Genomic DNA, 26,096 nt, shown 5'->3' on the forward strand with positions numbered 1-26,096 from the left:
CACGAGCATGTTTCATTATTTTGAATGACAGTTATGCTAATAAATGGCTTTTTATGAGAACGTTCGTTTTCTCAGTTAAAAGATTTTTAAGAATGTTGTTTTTGGTTTAAGGTCCAACGTTGTTTTCTGAGCCTGTCAGAATATAACAACTCAGACATAAGAAAACTCCACCAAATAACTTTATTTGAAAATATATTATTTTATTTATTAATTTCAGAAAAAGACAGTGATAGAACAACTTGGGAAGTAAGCCCTTTGCGACGTCACAAACATCACCATTGGCACACTGCCACCAAGATCTTTGGGACGTTCCTCTCCTTCTGCTGCCACTGGTACAAAAGCGACACCTAGTGGACATGTACTGAAAACGACAATAGAACGATGGTATCTGTCGAAGTTTGTCGAAAGACAGGCTGGCTGGTCAAATGATACCAGTGGCATGAAAACTAAAAAAACAAAACAAAACAGCTGTGGGAGTTTTATGTATTTATTTTTTTTAAGTTACACACAGAGTGATGCTGGTCAGAGGACAACTGTGGAAAGTGAAGCTGTTTGTTCAGACAACTATTGAACTGAAGAACAACAAGCTACTGTATAGGATGTTTATTTTTTTTAGCGATGAAAACATTGACTGTTTAAAACTCTAAAGACACTCCAAAGTCTTCAGACATACAGTAAAAACAGATGGACATAAATTACTCTGATACAGAACATGAAACATTCACTCACACACTTGCTTCTGCATTCATCCTTTACGTGTGCGTTTGTGCAATACCCGCACCCCTGAACCACGCACACATCTTCACTACAGTGCAGCGTGTACTAGTGGCAGAAGTGGGAAGGTATACTGGCCATCCAGACCATAATAAGCATTATTTAAATCAATATATCTTTGATAATGGAGGGCAAAGTTACTAGACAAGAGGACGGATGGGGCTTCAGACTGCCACGGCCTTCTTCTCCTTGTATGTGGCCATCATTTTTTTGATCTCAGCGATGGCCTTGCCAGGGTTCAGACCCTGAGGGGAAGCGGAAAGGGGAAAGACATGGGGGATTTTTACCAGAACACGTTAGAAACGTGCATTTCAAAGGAGCAGCAGCAGCATGACAGCACAAGGTGTGGCCAGTTGCGAGCAGACAGGTTACCTTGGGGCAGGTCTTAGTGCAGTTCATGATAGTGTGGCAGCGATAGAGCGAGAACGGATCCTGCAGCTTGGACAGACGCTCCTCTGTGAACTCATCACGTGAATCGATCATCCAGCGATATGCCTGGGAGATGGAAACCAGCACTCGGAATCAGAGACGCTGCAATCTAAATGCTGTATTCAATGAAATGTGTGACTGTTGACATCTAACTGTTATCTAACTACTTATTATTGATGATTATTATGTTTATTATATTATACATTATATATATATATATTATAATTGCCCTATTACTATTATTACCATTACCACTATAATTAATGTTATTTTCCTGATGTTATCGTTACGATTATTGTTGATATTATTATTATTATTGTTGTTATTATATATCATAATGGGATAGTGTCATATTTTTGCATTCCGTCGTTTGTCACCATTTATATTGCATTCTATTATTTTTTATCAAGTTGTATAGTATTGTACAGTACTACATAACACTTGAATCACCTTCATCCGTACTTGCCACTTTTTAATCTTTTTAACTTGTATTTTTGCATATTTGTAAAACTTACATTTAACTGCCACTTGACACACTCACACTTTCTTTATTCCTCGCACGTACAATAACATCAGGTTTTTGCCACACCAACATTTCCCTGCCATGTAAACGTGACATGACAAATAAAGTCTTTGACTCTTGAATCTCCAAGTCCATCTCCTGGACACACTTGAAATCTTAGCATAATGGATTCATTATACTTTACCAGTATTCCACACTCATCCATTCCATGTGCAGTGGACTGATCAGACGCTCACCTGCATGAGCACAGCTGGCCCGAGGTACTTGTCTCCATTCCACCAGTAGCTGGGGCAGCTCGTACTGCAGCAGGCACACAGGATACATTCATACAGGCCGTCCTAGAGGACGCGAGTTCAAAACGGGGTTTAGTTCATGTGACATGTAGCACTGCAAATTGCAAAATATTTATGTTTCTCTGTAAACAGTGACGTACCAGTTTCTGCCTGTCCTGCACAGACTGCAGGTACTGCTCCTTTCCTTCTTTTGACTCATCCTTCTTCTTCAGGTAAGGTTCAATAGACTTGTACTGTGCATAGAAGTTACTCATGTCCTAGGAAACAAAACAAAAAACAAAGAATAAGTCCGGTGAATACTTCAGGATTTTGCTAATCAAAACCCTTCATCTGAGTCAAGTAAAACTGAGAGCAACATTTTAACAATAAACAGTCCAAAGTTGTGAGAAAAACACAAAATGAACAATGTCAGGGTTTAGTGTTTAGCCCTTAATTATCAGATTTATAACCACCGCCACCGATGTGTCAAGTACAGTCTCTTGGTGTTGGAATTAAAAAAAAAACATTAACTGGACTATGAAAGAAAAAGTATTATTATATTATTTAAAGTTTACTTACAGGTACCAGGTCCTTCACCACATACATATGTGGCAGAGGGTAAATCTTAGCAGGCTTGCTAGTGTTAGTGTCAATCTTATTTAGACAGGCAAGTGTGTTCCCTCCATTGATGTTCATTGCACAGGACCCACAAATACCTGTATTGAACAAAAAGAAAAGACAAAAGAAGATTTTAGAAGACAGGGAGCCAAAAGCCAAAACACTTTCCAAAAACGTAAACAAATACATTACTTCAGTTAGACCACACAACATGATATTGGCAAAAACAAAGTCAGTAAAGTAATGTAAAGACTTGAGTGACTATACAGGAGAGGAAAAGTCCCACAAAGACTAATGATGAATAAAAATAATGTGTCTCTTGACCTTCTCTGCAGGAGCGGCGAAATGTAAGAGTGGAGTCCATCTCGTTTTTTATCTTGATGAGAGCATCAAGGACCATGGGACCACAACTACATAAAAAGAAAAAATATAGCATTAACAGTTAATATGAAAATTACGCGTTTTGAGTCTAAACTGACAAAGACACTTAAGCAGAGAGGAGAATATAAGATATCATCTAAAGAATCTGAAGACTTGGATTCTGTTAAATAAGCTGGACCAATTGCCTGTTTTCTGGGGTGTTGTTTGTAAAAAGATATTTACAAACAATTTCATGGACCTCACTGATTACATAAAGACATTTCATGTTGGAATACCTGTTCCATTAAGATGTTTTTGAAACTCAGAGGAGGATTAGGCAAAGGGCAAGGACAGACAATCTGGCAAGCCATCAACACCACGTGTGTCAAATCCACTTGAAGGTTATTTTATCTCATTAATAATGTACACACACAAGCACGCACACACACCTGCTCCGAGTATCAAATCTTCTTAATGCTAAGCTACCTGTGCTAACCAAACATCTCCGGGGCCACTGTTCTCCTAGTGAAAAAAACAAGTCAGTCTGGAGGTCTTACGCAGTACACAGAATGTGGCACTGCAGCACACGTCAGGTAACTGAGGCACTTACGTGTTGAGGTCGATTTCGTAGGTCTGCATGCGAGGTTTGTCTCCTGGAGTGTCTGGGTCCCATCTGTACACCTGGAACTTCTTGATTCTGGGCTGTGCTGCAGGGGCCGCTGCTGTCTGAGCACATCGCACAGCCTGACAGCACAGGCAACAAGACACTTTTAATTTGTCCATCAGAGATGCACACCTAGTAAACATACCTTGTAACAATAAACCACCACAACTCAATGGCAGGATGTTGAATGAATAGAATACATCAAGATCTACTGCTATGGCATATGACAAGATCTGCTTTAAATGTCGATCAATCGTTTTGTGCTTAACATCTGAAAAACAACAAAGATAGTGAAATACAAATCACTAAGGACGTTGGAAGAGATTGCAGTCCAATGAACAGGCAAGGGTGTGGAAATGAATCCCCATTTAAAAATGTTTGAACTAAGTACTACTTTCCTATCAACACGCACATGCAACATGACATTGGTGGACGTCAACCAAGTTGAGGAACAGGAAAAATAAAAATATGTTACCGGAAACTGTTGCACAAAAGTTAAGAGTCGACGCGAGCTAAGCGAGTACCCGGAGCTAGCATGAGGTTAAAAATACAGACAGAGTACACTGCTGTGTCTAACTGTAACACTGTCAGCATGTTGCCGTTAAAGAAACAATAGGAAGGAGCGGAATGAAGAAAATGAACAGTGCTTTAAAATATTTTTCGCATACCACCAGTCCTGCGGAGGAGCGGAAAGCCAAAACACCACACCGACTCAAGGACGTGAAGCCGGCTACCGACATTTTGGAGCTTCTGTGACCTGACCTCCACTCACTGCCTGCGTCCCACAATACACTCCGGCTCCCTGTCAGCAGCATATTGAAAAAAAGGGGAGCAAATAAAATAAATGTAATAAAATATAATAAATAAGTACTTGATATCGGTCGCGTTAGTGTTGTTCTCTTTTTGGGTGATTAATTTTGTCAATTCATAATGTTAGGACTTTCTTCACAATGTTAAACAGTCGGACGAAACTTGTTTATAACCCTGTTTCTTAATTAGAAATAAAGGAACAAATTAGACATTAGAAAAGTGTTGAATAATGATGATAATAGTGAGAATTCCGAAACATTTTCTTTGTTTTTTTGATTAGATGTGATTTTTTTTAATTGCAACTCATTTTTTTTTAATTTGAACTGTTTTATTTAATTCTTTGAATTTCTAATTTAAGTAAGAGTAAAGGAAATATAATACCGATATGAAACTATAATTAATTAAACAAATATTTTTGAACAGGCAGCACCACGGAAACCTTATCTCCATGATCCCCTTCGACGCATGCGCAAGTCAGGGCACATTTGCAGAAGCCGACAGGCCGATGGCGTGTGCACCGCAGGTGTCGTTGAACTGAGGTCACTAAAATCTGTCATTACATTTAAACGAAGCCAAGGAGCAGTAGTCCACCTTAGCAACAGACATGGTATTCCTGTCGTTGTCACGGTGGGTCAGAAGTCGTGGGCCCGACCGATACTGGAAAGTTCAAGAAGTTCTAAAAAATGCACGGGTAAGGACATGGCTACTACCGGGCAAACAATGATATCTTGTTTATTTAAATTGGCGAGATTATTTTTTTGTTGTTGTTGTTCATTTGTCCATTTAGAGGTGACACATGCTGCTCGATCTGGTGTGAAAGATATCTCGTCCACTGTATTCGTTAGCAACAAGATCTTTGTTTACTTCACATTGTATATGTTCATCCTGCAGCATTTCAGAGGCAGAAAGAATCGCTGCTACAGTCTGGCTGTGCGAGCGGTGAGGAGGGCTTTTGTCTATGCCACCAAAGCACGAAGGCTAAAAAAGCGAAACATGAGAACGGTAAGATACAGTATTAAGTTTACTGGTGATGTTAGGGTTGGATAACACTGAGACACTTGCATACGAAAAGGTCAAAGTCTCTTTGAGGAATTATTGCATAATTTGGCTACCAAATCAGACTTTTAGAAACCCTATTACAAGCAAAAACAAACAGGCTAAAGAGGCCCCCCTTGTGTCCACCACTACCAAGCCATATACACCCTCTGACCTCAATAACTGCTGCATCAGCACCTTGTGTTTTATTGAAGGCTTGTAATCAGGTCAGTGGGCTCTTCCGTGCTGTATGTCACACATTGTGTGTAATGGTTTTTAATAGTTTTTTTTCCTCATACTTGTGGCTTTTGAACCCCTTTTCATTGTGTTTAGTGATAAATAATAGACACATGTGTGATTAAATGTGGTTAACCATAACCAATGACCGCAATCTATTAACAAATTAAATTCCTACTTTCCCTTCAGCTCTGGATCACACGTATAGCAGCAGCATCACGAGAGCATGGCATGAAGTATCCCGTCCTTATGCACAACCTCGCGAAGGTCAGTTGTGTGAAATGTGGCAGTCCTCCAAATATATATATTTATGTCTCCTTGTAACATGTTAACATATATTCTGTCTTCCTCATTACAGAGTAGTGTACAGCTCAACCGACGAGTCATCAGTGACCTGGCCATCACAGAACCTCAGTCATTCCTCTCGCTCGCTAAACTGGCACGGGCTCGGCAGCAGGAAGGTCTCCAGGCAGCGTTAGGTGATGGCAAAGAGCCCGCAGGTGTCTTCTCCCGTGTTGTCGTGCTACACTAAGGGACATAATGCAGTTGGGGATTTTCATTTGTGATGTTCTTTAAATGTGTTTTGAACTGGACAACTGGTCATAAAAGCCAACCAAGACATACAATCAGTTCCTTATTGTACAGGTGCTGTACTCTTTGTTTCAGGAATTGTTTGTTAAAATGTCTTTTTTTTCAACTGAAGTTGTTACCAGCCTAACCTGCCCTGTAAAAAAAAAGTGTTGTTATTCCCGTCTTTAAAGACACTTCACCAATAGGTTGACTCTCTGTGGAACAGCGATAATCCCCTGCCATAAAAAAAAATGTTTTCCATCCTGATGTTTTTTTCTGAGAATAGGTAGTTTATAGGTGTGCCACACACCAGCCTCGACCCCACTGTGTTCCAAATGTGTGTTGGCTGCTGTTTTACCTTTGAAGCTGTTTTGTCATTTCCACAGATATATCAAACACTGTTGTGTTAAGTTATTAAGATGTTTTGATGACCATTTTTGTTTGTTTTTGATTTTCATATGGTAAATCGTTATTTCCCATATTATGGCTTATGTGCAAATATAACCTACCATTCTTTGCAATTTTGTTAATAAAATATTTTCATCATTGTACTTTGAATGTGTGTTTAGTGAGAAAAAAATATTTGATAACATCTCTGATGTTAATTAGAATTTTGATTTAATTTTAATTTTAGTCATAAGGAAAGCCATATGCAGAATTTCAAGGTGGAAGACAAAACCACCAATATGCACCACATTACATTATCAGAACGCAGGTAAAAAAGAAAATAATGCTCCAAAGGAAATTATTAAAACAGTATTTTGGGACAAAAACCACTTAGAGGAAAACATCTCTTTCCCACTGTATACAAGGCCTACAGTTTAGTCGAACGTAATTCGATATGAACATAATTCAACAAATATATATCAACAGGCCTGGGAGGTAAAGCACTGAGTCTTTATTCGGTTACAAAATCAGACACCGACTGATGCAATGACAAGTCATATCTGCCCTCCACTGAGTATGTTTTATAACCCTCTACGGTTGCCGTAGACGTGCTGGGAGGGACTTGTGAATGACCTCTAGAAGACGTGACTAGATCAGCCAATGGGGATCAGAAGTACATACGAGCCGCCAATCGTCACGACGGTTATTCAGACTCTCCTGTCACGCAGGCGCAGTTGAGTGCGGCAAGACACGCGTGGGGAGACCTGAGAAACCTGTGCAGTATCCGCGTACCGCACCGCGACACCGCCAGCTAATTGCCCCTGTGTAAAATCCTATCGAAATGTCGTGGCTGTTCGGTCTGAACAAGGGGCAGCAGCCTGAGGTGCCGCCGGGTCTCCCCGCTCAGCCGCCGCCTCCAACACCACCACCGCCGAGCGGAGGCTCCGGTAGCGGAGGCGACAAACCCAAGGACAAATGGAGCAACTTCGATCCCACCGGTCTGGAGCGAGCTGCTCAGGCGGCCAAGGACCTCGACAAGTCCCGTAAGTGTTCGCAAAAGGCCTGCTAGCCTAGTCCAGACTAGTACTGTACCTTCCTGTCAAAAGCCCACCACCCGAGGAGTGATGCAAACTGAGGTCCGCTCCTCCTGTTCTCCAGACAGGCGCAGCGTTGCTTCACATGAACGATTAAGATGGGGAAATTGTTGCAAATGTATCTCGTGCTTGTTGCGTAATCTTTGTGATTTTCGCTAGTAGAATGCAATGCCGACGTCACGCTGCCCAACCTTGATATGTAGTGGACGGGGTTCAAAGGTCATCGCCTTTCAATCTGGTCCTCATATAATAATTCAGGCCATTCATTTTCTTTCTGTTGTGTGTGATCACATTTTAAACACAGAGTTGATGCATGAAAGTCAAAGAGAGGACAAGTGTGTCAGGTTTGAAATACTAATATTCATGATTAATGCAATCGGCTCTTCTCCCCCCTCCTCATTCAGGACATGCCAAGGAGGCTCTGGACCTGGCACGGATGCAGGAGCAGAGCACTCAGATGGAGTATCAGAGCAAAATGAAGGTACCTCAAAACGACACTCCACAGTTCAAACGCTCAAGCGCACACCCTCAGACTTTAAGCACCAAAATCTTCTCCCATACATTTCACTCAAACCTAAAGCCTATGTTAACTGCAGCGTATGCACTTGCTGACTAATGACCGATGCAGTAGTGTTTTACTGGCCTAAGGATCTTTTTATTTTTTATTTTTAGTTGAATCGCACCACTGACGATTTTGAGGAGCAAATGTTACAAAAATGTATAACAATCTTAGACTTTCTATGTTTACTCACATAAGAAGTGATGTATGTAGTGGCTCCTCCACTTTTCATTTGCTTTCTGTAATATATTCTCCGGTGAGTTCACTAAACCTTTGGTGCCTGTGTAACAGGAGTATGAAGCAGCGGTTGAGCAGTTGAAAGGCGACCAAATCCGAGTCCAGGGGGAGGAGAGGAGGAAAACTCTGAACGAGGAGACGAAGCAGCATCAAGCGGTGAGAGCAGGATATATACGTCATCCTTTGCAGCCATGTAAATGAACTAATGATGAAAAAGATTTTTTTTTAAAAAACAAAAAAATGGTTACCGTTGGTCGTTTGTGGGTGTCTTGCAGAGAGCTCAGTATCAGGATAAGCTGGCCAGGCAGCGATATGACGACCAGCTTCGGCAACAGGTGAGTTTATCGCTGACATGTCAAATGTCTTGAGAATTTAAAATGAGACAAGCAAAATCATTCTGGATTCGGGATGTCAACAATTAATCGATAGTCGATTAATTGTTGATTTAGAATTTAATTGATTAAATGAAATGAAATGAGTCTCAATTAATAATTTTTTTTTTGCACAGGTAGTTAATATCATTATAACAGTATGGTGGCAGTAGAGAGCAATTCACCTGTAGGTACTGTGATAGTCATAATATACCAAGAAGAAGGTACTTTTAAACAACATTAAAAAAAAAAACAGTTGAAATGTGAGCCATTAGAAGTTAACTTACAGTCAGAGGATAAATGTTTAGTGTGTTTTTACTGTCCTCTAATGTAAAAAAAAAAAATAGGTCACATTGGACCCTCAACATCGTGTAAGGGTTAAATAATGTGTTCCTTACACATTTTTCGTTGTGAAATTTAGGTTCTCAGGCCGCTTATCAATAAATCGTTAATGGATCGATAAGGTCAATCAACTAGCGATTAATGGATCATTTGCATCCCTGTTCTGGATCTTTTAACAGCAAGTCTTGAATGAGGAAAACCTTCGCAAGCAGGAGGAGTCTGTCAAGAAGCAGGAGGCCATGAGAAAAGGTATCCAACACAGTAGCGACACCAGCGTAGCCTCTCAGACCATGTGTGGATTCTGCCAGGCCTAAAGTGTCCCCCCTTTCTTCCACAGCCACAATAGAGCATGAGATGGACCTGAGGCACAAGAATGAGCTTCTGCGCATCGAGGCCGAGTCGAAAGCGCGCGCCAAGGTGGAGAGGGAGAACGCTGACATCATCCGGGAACAGATCCGACTCAAGGCTGCAGAACACAGGCAGACGGTCCTGGAGTCCATCAAGTAAGACGTCAGGAGTTTTTGGTGTTTTTTTTTTTAAATTATTATTATTTTTTATCCAAGTTGAAAAACCACCAACTTCATTTAAAGTTGTACAGCATAAAAAGTGAAGACAAAGCATTTGATCCTCCCCTAGTGGTGGACTGCAGTATAACTCATGAACCTCTCCCTGTCATTGGTATCTGAACAGGCCAAAGTTAAAATTAATATTCATTCATTCTTTTTCCAAATATGGTTTCTGATGTTTTGTGTTTGTATGGCATGGATATAAGTGCTTCTTTAGCTGGATGGTGCTTATTTAATGCTACACATCTGTGGCTGTATGCTTGACAACAAAACAGCCGCTCACAATTTAGTGGGGGAGAGGAGGAGCATACAAAATGTACAACAATTGTTTGTTTATGCTGATTAAGAGATGTAAACCCTGTCGACCTCCAGTGGTGAGTGCTCGACAGTTAACTGGTGTTTGCTCTCAGAACGGCAGGCGCTGTCTTTGGAGAAGGATTCAGGGCCTTTGTGTCCGACTGGGACAAAGTGACTGCTACGGTGAGCTTTCGTCTTTCAACGCACGCAAACTGTTCAGTTACGATACGACACAAAGAACTGAACTGGCAAACTTTCTTAGTGGAGGACAGAATGGGAGGGGCTACCTCCTAAAAAAAAATAAAAAGAAGGTAAACGTTACCCTGCAAACCTTGCAAGCGTTTGACTGTTGTTTCGCTGACTCACCACTAGGTGGCGGGATTGACCCTTTTAGCCGTGGGCGTTTATACAGCCCGAAATGCGACGGGAGTGGCGGGTCGGTACATAGAGGCCAGGCTCGGGAAGCCGTCGCTGGTGCGTGAAACCTCCCGGTTCACCGTAGGAGAGGCGATAAAGCATCCCGTCAAGGTAGCCAACTTCTTCCTCCTGACTCTCTGCTAATACGTGCAACTGTTTAGTCGGATGAACTCATGACCCATGTCCCTGACACACAGACGGCCAAACGACTGAAGAGCAAACCCCAGGATGCCCTGGAAGGAGTCGTGCTCAGTGTATGTGGAAAGACAAATCAGTTATTTTTAAATAGATAAAAAAAAAAAAAAAAAAAACTTTAATAAACACGCATCACTTTTTTTTATAAAAAGAAAATATCTGTTTTTAAATCACTCAGCCTACCCTTGAGGAGCGTGTGCGTGACATTGCCATCGCGACAAGGAACACGAGGCAGAACAATGGCCTGTACAGGAACATCCTCATGTACGGCCCGCCAGGAACGGGCAAGACTCTCTTCGCAAAGGTACGCAAGTCGGAGGGCTGCGGGATGTCTGATGCTGGCACCCACGGAACATCACGTTTAGTCTTAACTGTGAGTTGCATTTTTTTTGTGTGTGGAGTAGAAACTGGCGATGCATTCGGCGATGGACTACGCAATCATGACTGGCGGTGACGTGGCACCCATGGGACGTGATGGCGTGACGGCCATGCATAAAGTGTTTGACTGGGCGAACACGAGTCGTCGTGGGTAGGTGACATGGCGTTGTATGTTATATTTATAGTTGAGTAAATGAAGAAATGCATAAATAAATAAATAATATCCTTTCACATTGTACCAGGCTGCTGCTGTTTGTTGATGAAGCTGATGCATTCCTTCGCAAGAGATCCACTGTAAGTTAGCGCTTGCATTTTTCTAGCAACCTGTTTCTGAGCGTCATGTGTCCCTTCTGTAAATGTTTAGTGTGTTGGTCACAAGACAATATGGCCTCTCTTCCTTTGCAGGAGAAGATTAGTGAAGACCTCAGAGCTACCTTGAATGCTTTCCTGTATCGCACTGGAGAACAGAGCAACAAGTAACCATTTAGGATCTACATTACACCCAATTTTTGTCCTGGGTGTTTTTGTTCTTTTTTTTTTAAATGTTTTTTTTTCCCCTTTACAGGTTCATGCTGGTATTAGCCAGTAACCAGCCAGAGCAGTTTGACTGGGCCATTAATGACCGTATAGATGAAATTGTGAACTTTGCCCTGCCGGGTCCTGAGGAGAGGGAAAGGCTGGTGCGCTTGTACTTTGACAAATATGTTCTGGAGCCTGCCACCGTAGGGAGACAGTGAGTACAATTCTGAAGAAAAAAAAAAAGTCCATTAAATAAAAGGCCTGTTAAAATTGGTGGATATCAAAGTTACTGCACTCCAGTGACATAGAGGGGAAAAGCCACCTGGAGGCTATAAATTCTGTTATTTATTGTGTATTTTTGCACAGGGTGGAAAAGAAAATACTTGTTGTGTTTCTAGTGTTGTTAGTTGGATTAAGCCATTTAAAATCTTCATATTTACATTGCCTAATCAGAATTTACATAAGAGCTCGACTGCTTGTAAATAGGTGATGATTTGGCATTTGCCAAATTGGGAGGAATGTGGATTTATTTGTTATTATTATTCTTATTATTCTTATTATTATTAGTTCTGATTCTGACTGTTACCCTGATGTGAAAGACTTAAGATCAAATGAAACATCAACAAAGTGTTTTTCAATAGTGTGTTTCCACCACTAGAGATCACTAATCTAATCACTTATTCTTGCATACTTAAACTTTAAGCAGCATTGTTAAGCAAACAGTGGAGAAAAGCATCTTGCTATTCTCTCATCCCCACGTGTTAATGGTTCTGTGCAGGAGGCTGAAGCTGGCGCAGTTTGACTACGGTAAAAAGTGCTCTGAGATTGCAGCACGGGCAGACGGGATGTCTGGAAGAGAGATCTCCAAACTCGGTGTAGCCTGGCAGGTAGGCTCACATTATTAGTTTCTAAATCCTTGGCAAAATGTCTATAAACATAACGTAATATTTCTCGACTTCCCATTAACACAACCCGTCTCCATCTCTCCCAGGCCGCAGCGTATTCCTCTGAGGACGGCATCCTGACCGAGGCGATGATTGACGCGCGGGTCGACGCCGCCATCAAGCAGCACCTTCAGAAGATGGACTGGCTGCTCAGAGAGGAGGAGGCTCAGACCCTGATACCCACAGCAGCTGGAGCCACGGCTCCCGGAGGCAAAATGGGGTTCACTCTGCCACTCAGCGAGGCGCCACAGACTGAAAATATAATCGCTCAAGCCGTCGAGAGCAGTATGAAGACAGAAGCCACGAGTACGCCGACTCCTCCAGACACTGACCAATCAACAGAGGGCCGGGATGCGAGCCTGGCCGGACAGGACTCTGAGGAGGCTTCCAAAGCAAAAGCCGTGACAACAGAGGAGAGTTTAGCTGATCCAGACACTCACCAATCAACAGAGGGCCGGGATGCGAGCCTGGCCAAGCAGGACTCTGAGGAGGCTTCCAAAGCAAAAGCTGTGACAACAGAGGAGAGTTTAGCTGATCCAGACATTGACCAATCAGCAGAGGGCCGGGATGCGAGCCTGGCCAAGCAGGACTCTGAGGAGGCTTCCAAAGCAAAAGCCGCGACAACAGAGGAGAGTTTAGCTGATCCCGTCGCCACTGCTGACAGTGAAAGCAAGGTGGAAAAAGAAGACAAACCTAAGTCCACTCCACCAAAGGATGGGACTCCAGTTTGAGCTGTACATATGTAAATTAAGGAGCTCTAGATAGTACAAGTAACTAATTAGTCTGTGGAATGTCTGTAATGGAAGGTAATTCTGTGTGTTGGATAAGATAACCAATTAACGTCCAAAAACATGAACCATGTCTGAGACTCATTCTAATGTGTAACAATCAAGGAGAGCACTGTACTCTGCAGTTCACTGTGTGTACAACTGAGTGTCTGCTGAAACAATTAAATGATCTCTTTTCTATGTACAGAAAGCATTTGTTCCTTCACTTTGTGTTAAAATATAAAACGGGGACTAGATTGAAGTGCACTTGGGTTTTCATGAAACATTTAGGTCATGTCTCACAAGCTCCCCATTTTGAACCATCAGTAGCAAGGCACATAATCAAACGCTAACGTGGAAAAAGGAAGGGTACAATATATATATTTTTTAAAAAGCTCAAGGTGGAGTTTTAATAACTTTTAAAGTATTAAAAAGCCACTGCACTGCTGTGTTGCCAAGTAATAACCCCATTTTCTTCTTTTTTTTTTAATAACAAAAATATATCATCAGGTTGTGCTTCAGTCGGCTCTTCCTCTGGGGTCCCAAAATTCCATTAACAGAGTAGCACCTTGACCAGGCAGCAGTTGTGGACTTGACATTGTTCATTTTTCAGCTTCACTCAACATAAACTGCTCCCGTCACATTGTATTGTCGTTCAATCCAGAACTGGCACTTGTGTTTCTTCAGTTAAATAAATGTCACATATTTGTTGCTGCTTGAGGGTCACACTTGAGCATCTGAAACATATGGCAAGACATAACACAAGACATTAGCGATGGCAATATAATACTGGAACAGATTACGATTATGATTTTATGTTTAAAATAAATATTATTGCAGTTTGCAGCAAAACAAATAATTACGCAAGCAGTAAAAGCAACAAAGCTGAACAGTTGAACCAACCAGAGAAGATGTCAATGTATGACTGCAGATTTGGCGGTAGATTATTCTTGGATTTTAATTCTGTTATCATGAACATCACCGTCTTCTTCAGCCGCCTTTCCCGGTCCTTGGAATTTCTTAATTCCCGCTGCAATTCCTCTATTCTCTCCTGGGCTTCGGCCAACTTTTTCTTAGCTTGAACTGGATCCAGAGCGTACTGGTGATCCTGAAAAAATATCTTTTTAATACACTGCAGGCTGTAAAATGTGGTAAAACTCACAAAACATCACTTCTCTCACTGGAGGTAGATCTTTAATGTCTTGGGGGATGGGAATGACTGGTGGTGGGAGTGGTGGTGGTGGCGGTGGAGCAGGCGGTGGAGCAGCTTTCTGTGATGTCTTTGTTGTCCTGGGTTTGGGCACCTGCAGTAAAAGCGACATTTGTTTTTTGGCTTAACAATTTACCCGCGCAAAAACGTCCCAGCATGATAGAAGCAAACTGTAAACGTACGCTCGCACTGGGGGAGGGACATTTGGAAAATGCAAACACCGATGGGACCACTCTTTCCCTCAGACGAGTGGTCTGTCCTGTCAGGTCAAAGTCTTCCGTTCTGAAGTGACGGCTGCAGATGACTGAGCGATCGTTGGGTTTAAAGTGGCGTCTCCTCAGTGCCACTGTCCATAGTCTTCGTAGCACTTTTTCTTTTGGGAATCTACACACAAAAACATTGGGGACAAAAAGACGCTCGTAAGAAGCCGACTTCAGACTGTTAGTTGAAAGCTGGGGTCCAGTCTGGATAATAACCAGTGTGTTCCCCATCTTACATAGAGTTAAACAGTCTTTTTTACTGGCACATGATCAGTTTGCTTAGAAAATTAACAGACATGGCTTATTTTGCTTGCTCCACATTTCAGAGAACATATGCTAAAACACACTCAAATAGAAATCAACCCTTTGTGATGTCACAACAGTGATACTTCACTGATAGCTCTCCCAGGCTAGTGCAGTGTCGTGTGTAGGACGGTACTCTCTGCAAGGTGTTTGTTGCAGCCTGTCAGCACCACCTCCTTTTTGTGAGGGGTCCAATAAAGCAATTTTAACATCAGTAAAAGTTGGACATACCTGAGGGAGGCTGTAAAGAGAAGGAGGGTTAAATATGTTGCCGAATTTTGAGACAGTTAGTATTGCAGTGCATCAAAAATAATGATTTGACCACTGGTAGAACGTGGGTCATTTAGCAAATGTACATCATACACAAATAAAATTACAAAACATACATGAAGTCAAAAGAAATGTCTACTGTATCTCCTGTTTCTACAAGATGTTTTAAAGCCTTAACTGCATGAAATCAGTTTCTCATAGATTGCAGAGAATAATCATGTTTACAAAAACAAAACAACTTAGATTTTATGTGACCACATACGTTCATGTTTTAAACCCTCCCTTCTCAACTGTATGTACTTGCAAGTAGATAAAGGCGTTAAAACTGTTTTATATTTCAGAACAGCTGCAATAACAAATAGACTGAGACTGACAGCACGAGTATACACGTTCTCAGTTCAGGTGTCAAGCAACAATATGGTTTGTTTTTGTTACGCTATTACGTCGTTACTTTACACACCGTTACCCGCTGGTGTTAAGACAGGGAGGAGACCACGGGTGGCGAGGCCGTGCCCTCAGTGTTTGAACGCCGACACCATGTCACTTTCAGTTATTAGTCTGTTGCTCTGTAGTTTCACTCTCGCAGCTGGGAGTTCAGTGTTTGTAGCACCAGCTAAACGACGTCCGCTAGCGTTAGCTTTCAAAACAGTTGGCGGATATTGAATTAAAGTGGCGTGGTTTGTCCTGCGATAGTTCAACTGCACTGCAGCTATTTTTGCAAAGTAAAAAAGGGTCACACTGGTCAAGGAATAGCTACAAATCAAGAGGAGAAATTCTCCATATTTGTTCGACCTGTGTAATGCAGGCTGTACGAAAATAAGTCAAATCGCGTAGCAAAATGGGGAAACAAACAAAAGAAGTACCTGTGAAACGTTATCCCCCTTTCCTTGGTTTTGGCATTCCTCTGATGTGAACATCCAACAGCAGAACAAAAGTCTGGCATGACTGCTTTACTTTTATTTGAAAGAAAACCCCGCTGCAAAATGGCGACTGCCGAAGCGCATCGCTTAGCATCGGAAACGAGCTGCAACACACTGTGACGTACTTCCGCCATAAAAGAAACGTACTCCCATTATATTCCTCCGTGTGAGGGAATGAAAGCAAGTGATGGATCCTGTATGGGAAGAAAGAAGAGGCAGAATCAGATGATAGAAATGTGCAGTAATTGTCTGAGTTAAAGAGAAAGAAAGCTTTAAAAAGAAAATATTTTCTGAAGTTGTCATTAAGTGTACATTTCATTGTTTTTTAGGCAACATGATGCTGGACTAACTGGTGGGCTTATCGGGGAAAGAAAATGAAAAACAAAAACAAACAAACAAAGAAAAACATACAACCTATTGACCAATTCCATTATCCTGTTTCTACTCAATATTACCAGTGATCTTGTTTACATTATTTATGATTTATTTAGAAAATAAATATATTTTGAAGTCTCCTAAAGTTCCATTCCACTGTTCTTGTAGTGTTCTGGCAAATGAAACATTGGAGAAAGAATGCCCAGGGTAATATGGCGTCTAAGTTGACGTGCCCTCCACCAGAACACCACACTGCAGAGGTACCCTTGGGAACAGATTTAGTTTAGTTTATTTTTTTTTTATTTTTTATCTACAATCTTAAATGTTGTGAAGTTGTTTATTGGCATGAAAAAAAAAAACAGTAAATCCAAGCCAAGATATGTAAATAATCCACTCTTTTATTTTGTAAAATGTTAGGAGATATGAATGTATCCCTCACATGTTCATTTGGAATTTCTCTTGCAGCCATTCAAAAGTACACAACTTAAATATAGACTGGTTTATTTACTAGATACTTGGAAATATAGTAATTATTTGTCAATGAAACAGACGTCTTTCTGGGCAAGCAAAGGACACAAAATGTCAAAACTTACTAAAATTGCCCTATGTTTTACACCTGTCACAAAATATTTTAAAATCACACCTTTTTGTTAGAATAGTATTTTTTTTTTTTTAAAGTTTTTTGGAAAAGGTCCAGCCACCGCCAACTTGTTTCACTTAACTATGCACACTCAATCACAAAGCAAATAAAGAGGCAATGGCATGTTTCTCTTCTCATCTCATCTCATATATTTTACAGAAAAATCAGGCACTCTGAGCGGAGCTCGCAGTTTGAAATAATTACATTGCTTCATATATTTTACAATAAGGAAAGACATTGCCCTGAAAAAAGCACATCATATCTTACATATGATTCAATATATTACATCAGCAACAATTTGGAAATTATAGGCTTGCTCATTTATCTACTACCCATTCATTTTAACTTAAAAAAAAACAAAAAACAACAATACTTGTTGCACAAAACACAAAATAATGTCAATACTCATCTACAATTACAGTCTGGGTAGAAAATAAAAAAGGACATCCTTAAATGAACCATTGCAATTAAAAAAAAGAAGAAAGAAAATGAAACCTGCCATAATGAACTGAACATGAATCTACAGATTTAAAAAAAAAAAAAAGAAAAAAGAAAAAAAGAAAAAAAAGGAGGTCTTGGTTTAGGGCCCAAGGTGTTATGGCTCCTCATGATTGAGTGAATTCACTGCGGTGGGGTGGACAAGAACCTCAGGCTGACACTGAGCCAGAGTTATAAAGGCAGCACGGGAGCAGCGGGTCCATCCTCCTCGCAGATACAACAGACTCCACTAACATGTTCAACAGCAGTCACGGCTGCAACAGGTCCTGACCTAAAGCTGTTTAGGAGTGTGATTGACTGTGCAAAGTGTGTTGCATTTAATGACTGAGAATATCAACATGAAGTGGGTGTGTATGTGTTTGATTGCTTGTAATTTGGGTCTATTTTTATTGCAAAATCCTGTTCTGTATCAGTAGAAACAGACGGTGTGAAGGAAAGTCTTGCCGCTCTTCTCCTCAAACTCTTGTAATAGCTCCTCAATTTCATTCTCCATGTCGTCCGTATGCGTGATCTGCAGATATGGAGGTGGAGAATCATTTAACAGAGTCCGTTAGGATTAGATTACCACAGCATTGCAGAAGAAAAAAAAAAAAAAACCTGATGGTTAATTCTATTGGTTCAGAGGGATTTTGTTAATCAAGAAGAGATTTGCCTGTTTATTAAAACAATTATTTGTTGCAGTTTTACACTACTATACATGTACCAAATAACAAAACATTCATGGCACTTTGGTAGGAGACACTCACACATTGACAGAGCTCACAGATGAGAAAGGCGCCCAGAGTGGCTTCCTCATGGTTGTCCTGAATATCCACATTGATGACATGGACTGGCTGGTGGCTCTCCTCCTCTCTAGAATTCAGATCTAAGGAAATATAAAGAAGAAAAGGGCAAAAGCTCAGGACAACTCTGATGTGGAAATGTGAAATGACAACGCTGAACAGCTCCCTCGTGAGGCCTCACCCTCCAGCACTTGGTCGTAGACTCTCTCCTCACAGGTGATGACAAGGTCAAATCTGTCCTTGCAGTTCTGGAAGCGCTCAGGTTTTGATTTAATTCGCTTATTGCGGTCCAGCATGTGCAGGATGCCATTCTGTGTGTATCTGAAGGGGCTAAGGTCAAGGAACACATTGGCAGAGACTTCAAAGTAATAGCAGACACTCGCCTTAACCGAAAGACAGACTTTCAACTAGTACAGCAAAATAAGAGTCCAGCAACACCCAACAACCACGAGTCACGTTCAGACATCATAGTGCAGGAGAGATGCCTCGCTGGCATTTTGGGGCGGGGGGCATGCTTGCCCATGGCCAATCAAGTCTTCGAGAACGACCTACAGCACCATCTAGTGGCGTCTAGTGTTAACTGTCGGTTTGTCAAATTCACGCCAGCGCGACATTTCACAACACAGCTTCGAGATTGTGCAATCCATCACGCAGAACTTCATATAAACTGACCTCTTTCTAACAACAATACCTCAGCGTGCAAACGTGTGTGTATTCACAAACAGTATTCCAGTGATTTGTCATTGTAAACACTGAACATCTCAGGGATATAACTTTACAGTCAACACACCCTGTACTCACTACAATGGGGATAATTACAACAGATTAGCGTTGGCATAAAGGCCAGTAGTGTGAAATCTGGGGTTGGGCAAAAATTAAAGCGTTCAGTTGGGAAAAAAGTTTTTTTTTTTTTTTTTTGCAAATAAATATTTTTGAATAATGCATTTTAAGTTAGTTTAAAAGACAATTGATGGAGCAAATAAATTACTTTGCACCCTTAATTCAAGGAAATCACTGGCTATACAAGCAAGCCATCGTGTGAAGCGCATCTCTCAGGCTTAAAAAATGAAAAGATTTACACTGAAAACTCAAAAGTCACAAGTTATAGACAAAAACTGAAAATAAACTGCAAAAACTCAAGTTGTGAAAAAAAAAAAAAGTTTAGGGGAAATTTTACCAAGGTGAGGGAAGGTCTTCACTGCTTATATCAACGAAACCTTCATACCACTAACTTTGGATATACCAATATCTTGCACTTAAGTATGTACACTTGGTGCGCATTAACAGCAACATCAACCACTACTAAAATTAAGTGTATTTCTGAACAGTCCTATGATACTGATCACACACACACACAAAAAAAAGGAAAAAAAAGAAATCTACAATTGTAGTCTTTCCCGATTTGGTTGGGAAGTGGACTACAGGCTCAAGTACACTGGGATATGTGCTGTGTACTGTTAAAGTACTGGCATAAAATTTATACTCTTCAGTATACAAGAATAACAGTAGTATTTTGTATTCAGTATTTATTAATAATGCACCAGCAATGTGGTTGGCAAAACTAAATTAAAAGGAAATGACATTCAGGCAGTAAGAATACCAGCAATAAAATAAGATTCTGTCCAATTTTGGAGTTGTCACTTCTAGTCATATAAAATTTTCTCCCCTTCATTTAAGACCTATGAGGAAAACAATTACACTGGACTATGCACAGAGAATGTGATTATACCTTCACCAAATAGTACTTACCACTTTACAACTGTTGTACCGCAAGGTGCTATCAACCCCATGTGTTTGATAAAGCGTGTGTGTGTGTGTATAAACCCTGGACGTGTGTGAGACACCTGTTGACAGTCTTTGCTGCTGGATTCACACGCCTTCAAGCCCTCAGGATCTCCAACCAAAGCACATTTCTAAACAATACGCCAACGCCGTGAACCATGTGTGCTTATCTGATCTCCAGTGTACCGTGTGCAGGTATGTGTGCAAAGAGATGAGTGTGAAGGGGGATACAGTTCCTTGTCCTTGCGGACCAAGTCATTGTACATCTGTACATATGTTGTTTTGAAGTCGTACACATTTGGCTTATCCGGGGCAGGACCAGGGAGCTTGACGTGGGACCCAGTCCCAAATGACCGAACGTCAAAACCACGTTTGCTGCAGAGAGAGAGAGAGAAAAAGGCAAAACAAAACAACACAGGAGTCAATTTCATGTCAGTAACAGACAATTAAAAATATGAGCATTGAAGAGATACAAGAGCAGACTGCAAGTCTTTAAAATTCTCAAGAACAAACTCTCTGAGGGCAGCATTTCGACGCATTGGAAGGATAATTTCAGACCTTGTGTGAAATAAAAGCCCAACTTCAAAAAATTAAAAAAAAAATTAAAAAAAAAAAAGGAATGTTCCGTTTTTAAAATTCAAGGTGAGCATGCCAGACAAACTTAGTCCAAGCTGAACCACTGACTAAAAAGTAGTGACGCACTTTCAACTATATGATCTGTGCAGGGGAAAAAACTGTGAACGCTGACTGAACTACCGCCACACCAAAGCCAAATCTCCAACACCAAATTACCACATGTAATATCTAAACTCCGGCGCCAAGGGGCGCTCTTGAGAACATGTGGTGGGGAGGGCAAGGTAAGGAGGAAGAAGAAGTTAAAGAAAATAAACCAGTAAATCAAAAAACAAGATTTCCAAGAAAAAGGGCTCTCCGACTGTTGAGGTCGAAAGACACGAATCCTGAAACCCTTAAAAAGCGGCATTGTAACAAAGTCGACACTGTGGTCTCGGTGTGGGAGCGACTCCATTGTTCCCTACGTCAAGGCCCGACAAGACTGTCGGCTACCTTCCCGGCGAGGCTCGTAATCGCCTCAGAAAACGACGGAATGATGGTCATTTCGTGGCCGTTCGAAGTTCTCCTCTTGGCGATGGGCCTTCTTTACCTGAGGATATTGTGCGCTTCCATACTGCGGTTCTGGTTGCTCGAGCACACAACCGCTACACGTAGCGGATGGCTCGGCATTGCGACTCCAGATGACACTTTAAGGCAGACGGCGCGAGAAACGAATTAATATTTTTTTTTTTTTGAAACCTGTGAGAAAAAAGAGGCAAGTTAGAATCGCAATTTCCGCTGAGTAAGAGAAACAGAGACGCTAAGCACGGGGCAAATACGTTCGTCTTCTTCTTAAGCAAGGAAGTTAAAATGGCGAACCTCGTTCGAGTCATGGGTTAGAAAACAGGTCTGTGACGTCAAGGGAAGGCGTGTCTTCTTTCAGAAAAAAAAAATCCCTGACAAAAATGTAACTACGTCACAAGTGAGAGACGAAGCAAATAATAATTCAAGTTTTTCGTTCCATATTCACAAATAGATACAAGGCAAAAAGGCACAACACAAGGTACAGAAGGAGGAGGAAGACGAAGATTCGCCAAGTTTGAGAGTTATGGTTATGACGTAAGCAGACGTTCCATGCGTTGACTTTTTTTTTTTCATTAAAAAGACAAAAAAGAAGCCAGCAATTTCAAGTGTCTTTTATGTTTCATAAGTGACAGTCAGTGTTGATCTTGCTATGTATCTAATCTTAAAAACGGACTAATGGTTATGCCTTAATACATAACAGTATTTTTTATTTAAACAGTGGTCTCAATTTATCAGCGTTTTTTTTTTTAAATGGTAGTAATTCACTTTGAAGCCAAAGACTGGAATATTGAGAAATATTGAATCAGGTTACTGAGTTGAAAATAATAATATATATATCATATCATAGCCCCTCCAACGTGTTAAGGTCTGCCGCAAGGCCTCCTCTCAGTTGGGCATGCCCAAAACACCTCCCCTCGACTTTGACCTCCTGACCGATGGCCAGGGAGAAAACTAGTTGTTGCTCTTGTGTTTGCTTGTGATACTGATTGTTTGGACGTGACCCAAAGCTGATAAGCATACGTCAGAGTCAAAACGTTGATCGACTGGTAAACTGAGAGCTTTGCCTTCAATCCCCAAGATATTTGAACTCCTTCACTATGGAATTTCTTCCTGACCTGGAGTAGGCAATCCACACTTTCCTTGCTGAACACTAACAATCACAAACTCCCATGCACTCCAGCTTCCTGAAGAGAGTCTACTGATCCATTAGTGGGACGAAAAACACTATTCCTCTGGAGAACCCTGGTGTAGACCTTACTTGAAGGCTGAGGTGTGTGATGTCATGGTAGTTGGAACACGTCCTCTGGTCCCTCTTCTTAAAGATGGAGACCATCAACCCAGAATATCACTCCACTGCCACTGCCTCTGATGCCCACGCCCAGCGCTCAACTGCTGCAGAATTGCTTAAATGTCTCACCAACTTCTGCCCCGGAGATTGTATCCCCTCGGTCTGGTTCTTCCATGGAGCAAGTATTGGGGGCCTTGAAGAGGTATGTGACTGTCCTTAGTTGAGATCCTCCACCACCAGAGGATTTTCTGGCCGCCTGCTTCCTTGGAAGTTTGGGAAACACCCCTAAAAGAAATCAAAAACCTGAGGTCTGATTGAGTGATTATAATACAACATTTAACAAATCTCGAGCAATCTTGAATTGCTCTCTTTTCATAGTGATGCACTAAGCGCTGATCCCTGTTCATTTGATATAAAGTTCTAAACCACATTAGTGACCATATCCCAGGAGAGAAGCAGCCCTGTAAACAAAGTGGTATCAAGGGAGAGGAAAAAGGCTGACAAATAAGGCAGACATGCTGCATCAGTGGAACTGACTGTCCCTCAGGTAATTGATTGTTTTTTTTTGTTATCTTAATATTAATACTCTTCGACCAGATGGGCAGGAGACTTTATTTTTAAATACAGGGACAAGGTCCAATAAACATTAGGCCTATAAAATAGGGAGAGATGCACTGAACAAGGCAAATTCCGTTTAACAAGAAATATACAGTACATGTTGTACCTGGATCACATACGCAGAATTCATTAATTAATTAATTCATTCATTCATTCATTCTCTACTGTCTAGAGAGACTGTCTACCGTCAGGGTTGCCAGTGGATCTGGCATGCAACAAGCACTCTCAGAATTTCAGATAAAGATGCAACAGTAACAGTAATATTTTCATGGTGCAAAATGTATTGTGAAATATAATGATGTTTGTACTGCAGTTTTCCTTTCCTATGATTATGGTTATCATGTATGAATTATATGCAAACAGCTGGCAGTGATTTCACAACCAAAACAAATAAATGCATTTTTGCATTTACTTGCAAGGATGGTACCGTTGAATGAAAACTTAAGATAAATGAATGTGTTGTTGCCACTGAAAAAAAAATCCAGACTGTACCACTTGTTTTGCAAGAGTCATTTTCCCTAGTATGAACTGACGCAGTGCCTCTCAGACTAACACATGGAATTACAAAGGAGTTTCTACAATTTCTAACTTAAAATCGGTGGTTGTTGTAAAGACAGTGGATCACAATAAGCCACACCTGTCAGTGCCTTAATATTGAAGTTAATCACTTTTGAGCCTAGAGTCACAGCATCAGCATGTCTGAATAAATCTACCATAAGCCTGATCAGCAGTGACGGGACCTCATGTGTGATAGATTGTGTGTTTGTCTCTATAAAAGCCTGGACCTGGGAACAGCGAAACGTCGCCATGCAGTGGAAGATGCCATGTCCCAGGTCCTCACTGTAGAGGCTATTTTGTTTGGGCTCTTGGTTTTTTCAGGCATCCTCGGAAACATCCTGGTCATCCATGTGGTAAGATGATGCAGAGAAATGGCACATGTAAGCTAACATGTTTTCATTTGGACCGTTCTAAGCCTGTTTCGACCGTCACTCTCTAGGTTTTGCAGTCGGCCCTCCAGAGTGCGTCTCGGAGACTGGCTCCGTCCGACACCATTCTGGCTCACCTTTCGCTCGCCAACCTGCTGACCTCACTTTTCCGCACAGTGCCCATCTTTGTGTCGGACCTGGGCCTGGATGTGTCCCTATCCCCGGGCTGGTGTAGAGTCTTCATGCTGCTATGGGTGTGGTGGCGAGCTGTGGGCTGCTGGGTGACCCTTGCCCTCAGCGTCTTCCATTGCACGACCTTGAGGAGGCATCACGTGTCCTTCGGACCTCTGGCACAGCAGCGGGAGAGGCGCAGGGTCTGGGTTGTTCTGGGGCTGGTGTGGGGCCTGAACCTGGCCTTCTCCATTCCAGCCCTGGTGTACAGCACTCACGTCCACGGCAACGCCACGGTGGAGCTGATGGTGATCAGCTGCACCACGCGCCCCCTGCTGGGTTGCATCTGGGAGTTTCCCTCAGTTCAGCAGGGCTCGGCCTTCGCCTCCGCCTCGCTGGCCTTAAATGAGGTACTGCCCCTTGTTTTAATGATATTTACCAACGTGGCCACGCTACACGCTCTGGCAAAGCACATCCGAGCGGTTACCTCAGGTGGGGACTCTGGAGGCTCCAGCGGGGACCTGGATAAACATGTGTCCACTGAGCGCAAAGCTGCACATGTGATCATGTCACTGGTGTCGCTATTTGTGGTGTGCTGGGCTCTTCAGGTGGCAGCGGTGACATATTACAACCACGATGGGGGCCACCACGCTGAAGGGCTGCTGACTGTGGCTCACTTCTCTGCCTCGCTGTTCGTTGGATTCAGTCCCATGGTCGTTGCCCTGGGACACGGCAAGCTAAGACGGAAGATAGTGAGCATGATGCAGAGGTGGTTTGAAGCAATCAAATGTCACGGTGGGAACAATGCGCACGGAGGAGAATCCCGAAAGATTGCAGAAACGAGTGGCAAACAAATTGTTTTTAACGTTCAAGAGGAACGCAAGGTTGTCCAGGTGGAGCCAGCAGATAAGGCAAAGAAACGGCGAGAGGAAAGTGGGATTGATTGAATCATTTTAAGGAATAAAGATTAACGACTGCATTATCTCAACGCATCAAACGTGCATTATCTGTTGTTTCAGAGGCACCACACTGCACAAATCATTCTGCGTTTTTAAAAACATCCCACTTAAGGAAAGTCTGGAAAACTGTGTTGTTTGGTTGATCCCACGTCACTTATGAGACAACATGACATGTCACACAAACAGATTTTGTTATGGAATAAACTACTTAATATAATATATAATAAATCAATGCAATTTCCCCTCACAGGACTAATAAAGGTTTACTGTAATCTATTCTGTTATTTTCTACATACATTGTTTTGGTGATTTAAGTAAAAATGTATGTATGTAAAGACAAAAGACAAAAAAAACACAAAATGTTTTCTACCAGACAACTGCAAATAATCTGATTCTTGTGATTTATTATTATTATTATTAATACAATTATAAAATAGAGAATTTTATCTCATTCAGCTAATTACTTTTACCTTTATGACGTGATGTGCAGAGTGTTTCTCCCTTTGGTGCCAGATGCAACTCACAGATGCATCTCACTATGGTCATAAGAAACCCATAGGTATTCACAAAATACTGAGCTTAGGTCATTAAG

At 41.6% G+C, this 26,096-nt stretch overlaps 6 protein-coding genes across 9 annotated transcripts; 3 read left to right on the forward strand and 3 right to left on the reverse strand.

Moving 5' to 3' along the window:
- Positions 1-474: 474 nt before the first annotated feature.
- On the reverse strand, positions 475-4,437 carry sdhb (succinate dehydrogenase complex, subunit B, iron sulfur (Ip)). Its single transcript, XM_076037266.1, has 8 exons — positions 4,309-4,437; positions 3,587-3,720; positions 2,941-3,026; positions 2,578-2,714; positions 2,160-2,276; positions 1,963-2,064; positions 1,147-1,269; positions 475-1,019 (listed from the first exon to the last, which is right to left on the reverse strand). The coding sequence occupies exons 1-8, from the start codon at positions 4,378-4,380 to the stop codon at positions 939-941; spliced, it is 852 nt and encodes a 283-aa protein (XP_075893381.1). The 5' UTR covers positions 4,381-4,437; the 3' UTR covers positions 475-938.
- A 480-nt stretch (positions 4,438-4,917) lies between these two features.
- mrpl20 (mitochondrial ribosomal protein L20) lies at positions 4,918-6,843 on the forward strand. The gene is made up of 4 exons (XM_076037262.1): positions 4,918-5,141; positions 5,342-5,452; positions 5,912-5,989; positions 6,081-6,843. Exons 1-4 carry the CDS (start codon positions 5,055-5,057, stop codon positions 6,252-6,254), a joined length of 450 nt encoding a protein of 149 aa, XP_075893377.1. The 5' UTR covers positions 4,918-5,054; the 3' UTR covers positions 6,255-6,843.
- A 560-nt stretch (positions 6,844-7,403) lies between these two features.
- atad3 (ATPase family AAA domain containing 3) lies at positions 7,404-13,576 on the forward strand. The gene is made up of 16 exons (XM_076037392.1): positions 7,404-7,722; positions 8,178-8,254; positions 8,624-8,725; positions 8,845-8,904; positions 9,462-9,531; positions 9,620-9,785; positions 10,259-10,328; positions 10,518-10,673; positions 10,760-10,816; positions 10,936-11,061; positions 11,162-11,286; positions 11,378-11,429; positions 11,541-11,611; positions 11,701-11,868; positions 12,433-12,541; positions 12,646-13,576. The coding sequence occupies exons 1-16, from the start codon at positions 7,521-7,523 to the stop codon at positions 13,327-13,329; spliced, it is 2,295 nt and encodes a 764-aa protein (XP_075893507.1). The 5' UTR covers positions 7,404-7,520; the 3' UTR covers positions 13,330-13,576.
- A 154-nt stretch (positions 13,577-13,730) lies between these two features.
- Positions 13,731-16,469, reverse strand: LOC142895991 (THAP domain-containing protein 2-like). The gene is made up of 5 exons (XM_076037398.1): positions 16,272-16,469; positions 14,758-14,959; positions 14,547-14,669; positions 14,269-14,473; positions 13,731-14,102 (listed from the first exon to the last, which is right to left on the reverse strand). Exons 1-5 carry the CDS (start codon positions 16,460-16,462, stop codon positions 14,089-14,091), a joined length of 735 nt encoding a protein of 244 aa, XP_075893513.1. The 5' UTR covers positions 16,463-16,469; the 3' UTR covers positions 13,731-14,088.
- Positions 16,470-17,081: 612 nt separating this feature from the next.
- Positions 17,082-21,817, reverse strand: ssu72 (SSU72 homolog, RNA polymerase II CTD phosphatase). The gene is made up of 5 exons (XM_076037399.1): positions 21,568-21,817; positions 20,637-20,780; positions 18,805-18,944; positions 18,588-18,706; positions 17,082-18,352 (listed from the first exon to the last, which is right to left on the reverse strand). The coding sequence occupies exons 1-5, from the start codon at positions 21,645-21,647 to the stop codon at positions 18,251-18,253; spliced, it is 585 nt and encodes a 194-aa protein (XP_075893514.1). The 5' UTR covers positions 21,648-21,817; the 3' UTR covers positions 17,082-18,250.
- A 41-nt stretch (positions 21,818-21,858) lies between these two features.
- ora4 (olfactory receptor class A related 4) lies at positions 21,859-25,841 on the forward strand. Of its 4 annotated transcripts, none has more exons than XM_076037394.1 (3): positions 21,859-22,076; positions 22,723-24,359; positions 24,446-25,841. In XM_076037394.1, the coding sequence occupies exons 2-3, from the start codon at positions 24,192-24,194 to the stop codon at positions 25,490-25,492; spliced, it is 1,215 nt and encodes a 404-aa protein (XP_075893509.1). In that variant the 5' UTR covers positions 21,859-22,076; positions 22,723-24,191; the 3' UTR covers positions 25,493-25,841. The 4 variants fall into 4 exon arrangements, with proteins under 4 accessions (XP_075893509.1, XP_075893512.1, XP_075893511.1 ...); XM_076037397.1 differs by lacking the exon at positions 21,859-22,076 and having other exon boundaries at positions 22,391-24,359; positions 24,446-24,955; positions 25,154-25,841; XM_076037396.1 differs by lacking the exon at positions 21,859-22,076 and having other exon boundaries at positions 22,391-23,377; positions 24,227-24,359.
- Positions 25,842-26,096: the final 255 nt, after the last annotated feature.

The sequence above is a fragment of the Nelusetta ayraudi genome, unplaced genomic scaffold (genome assembly GCF_046127955.1).
Source record: "Nelusetta ayraudi isolate G7.1 ecotype Tasmania unplaced genomic scaffold, CSIRO-AGI_Nayr_v1 ptg000050l, whole genome shotgun sequence".
NCBI lineage: Eukaryota > Metazoa > Chordata > Actinopteri > Tetraodontiformes > Monacanthidae > Nelusetta > Nelusetta ayraudi.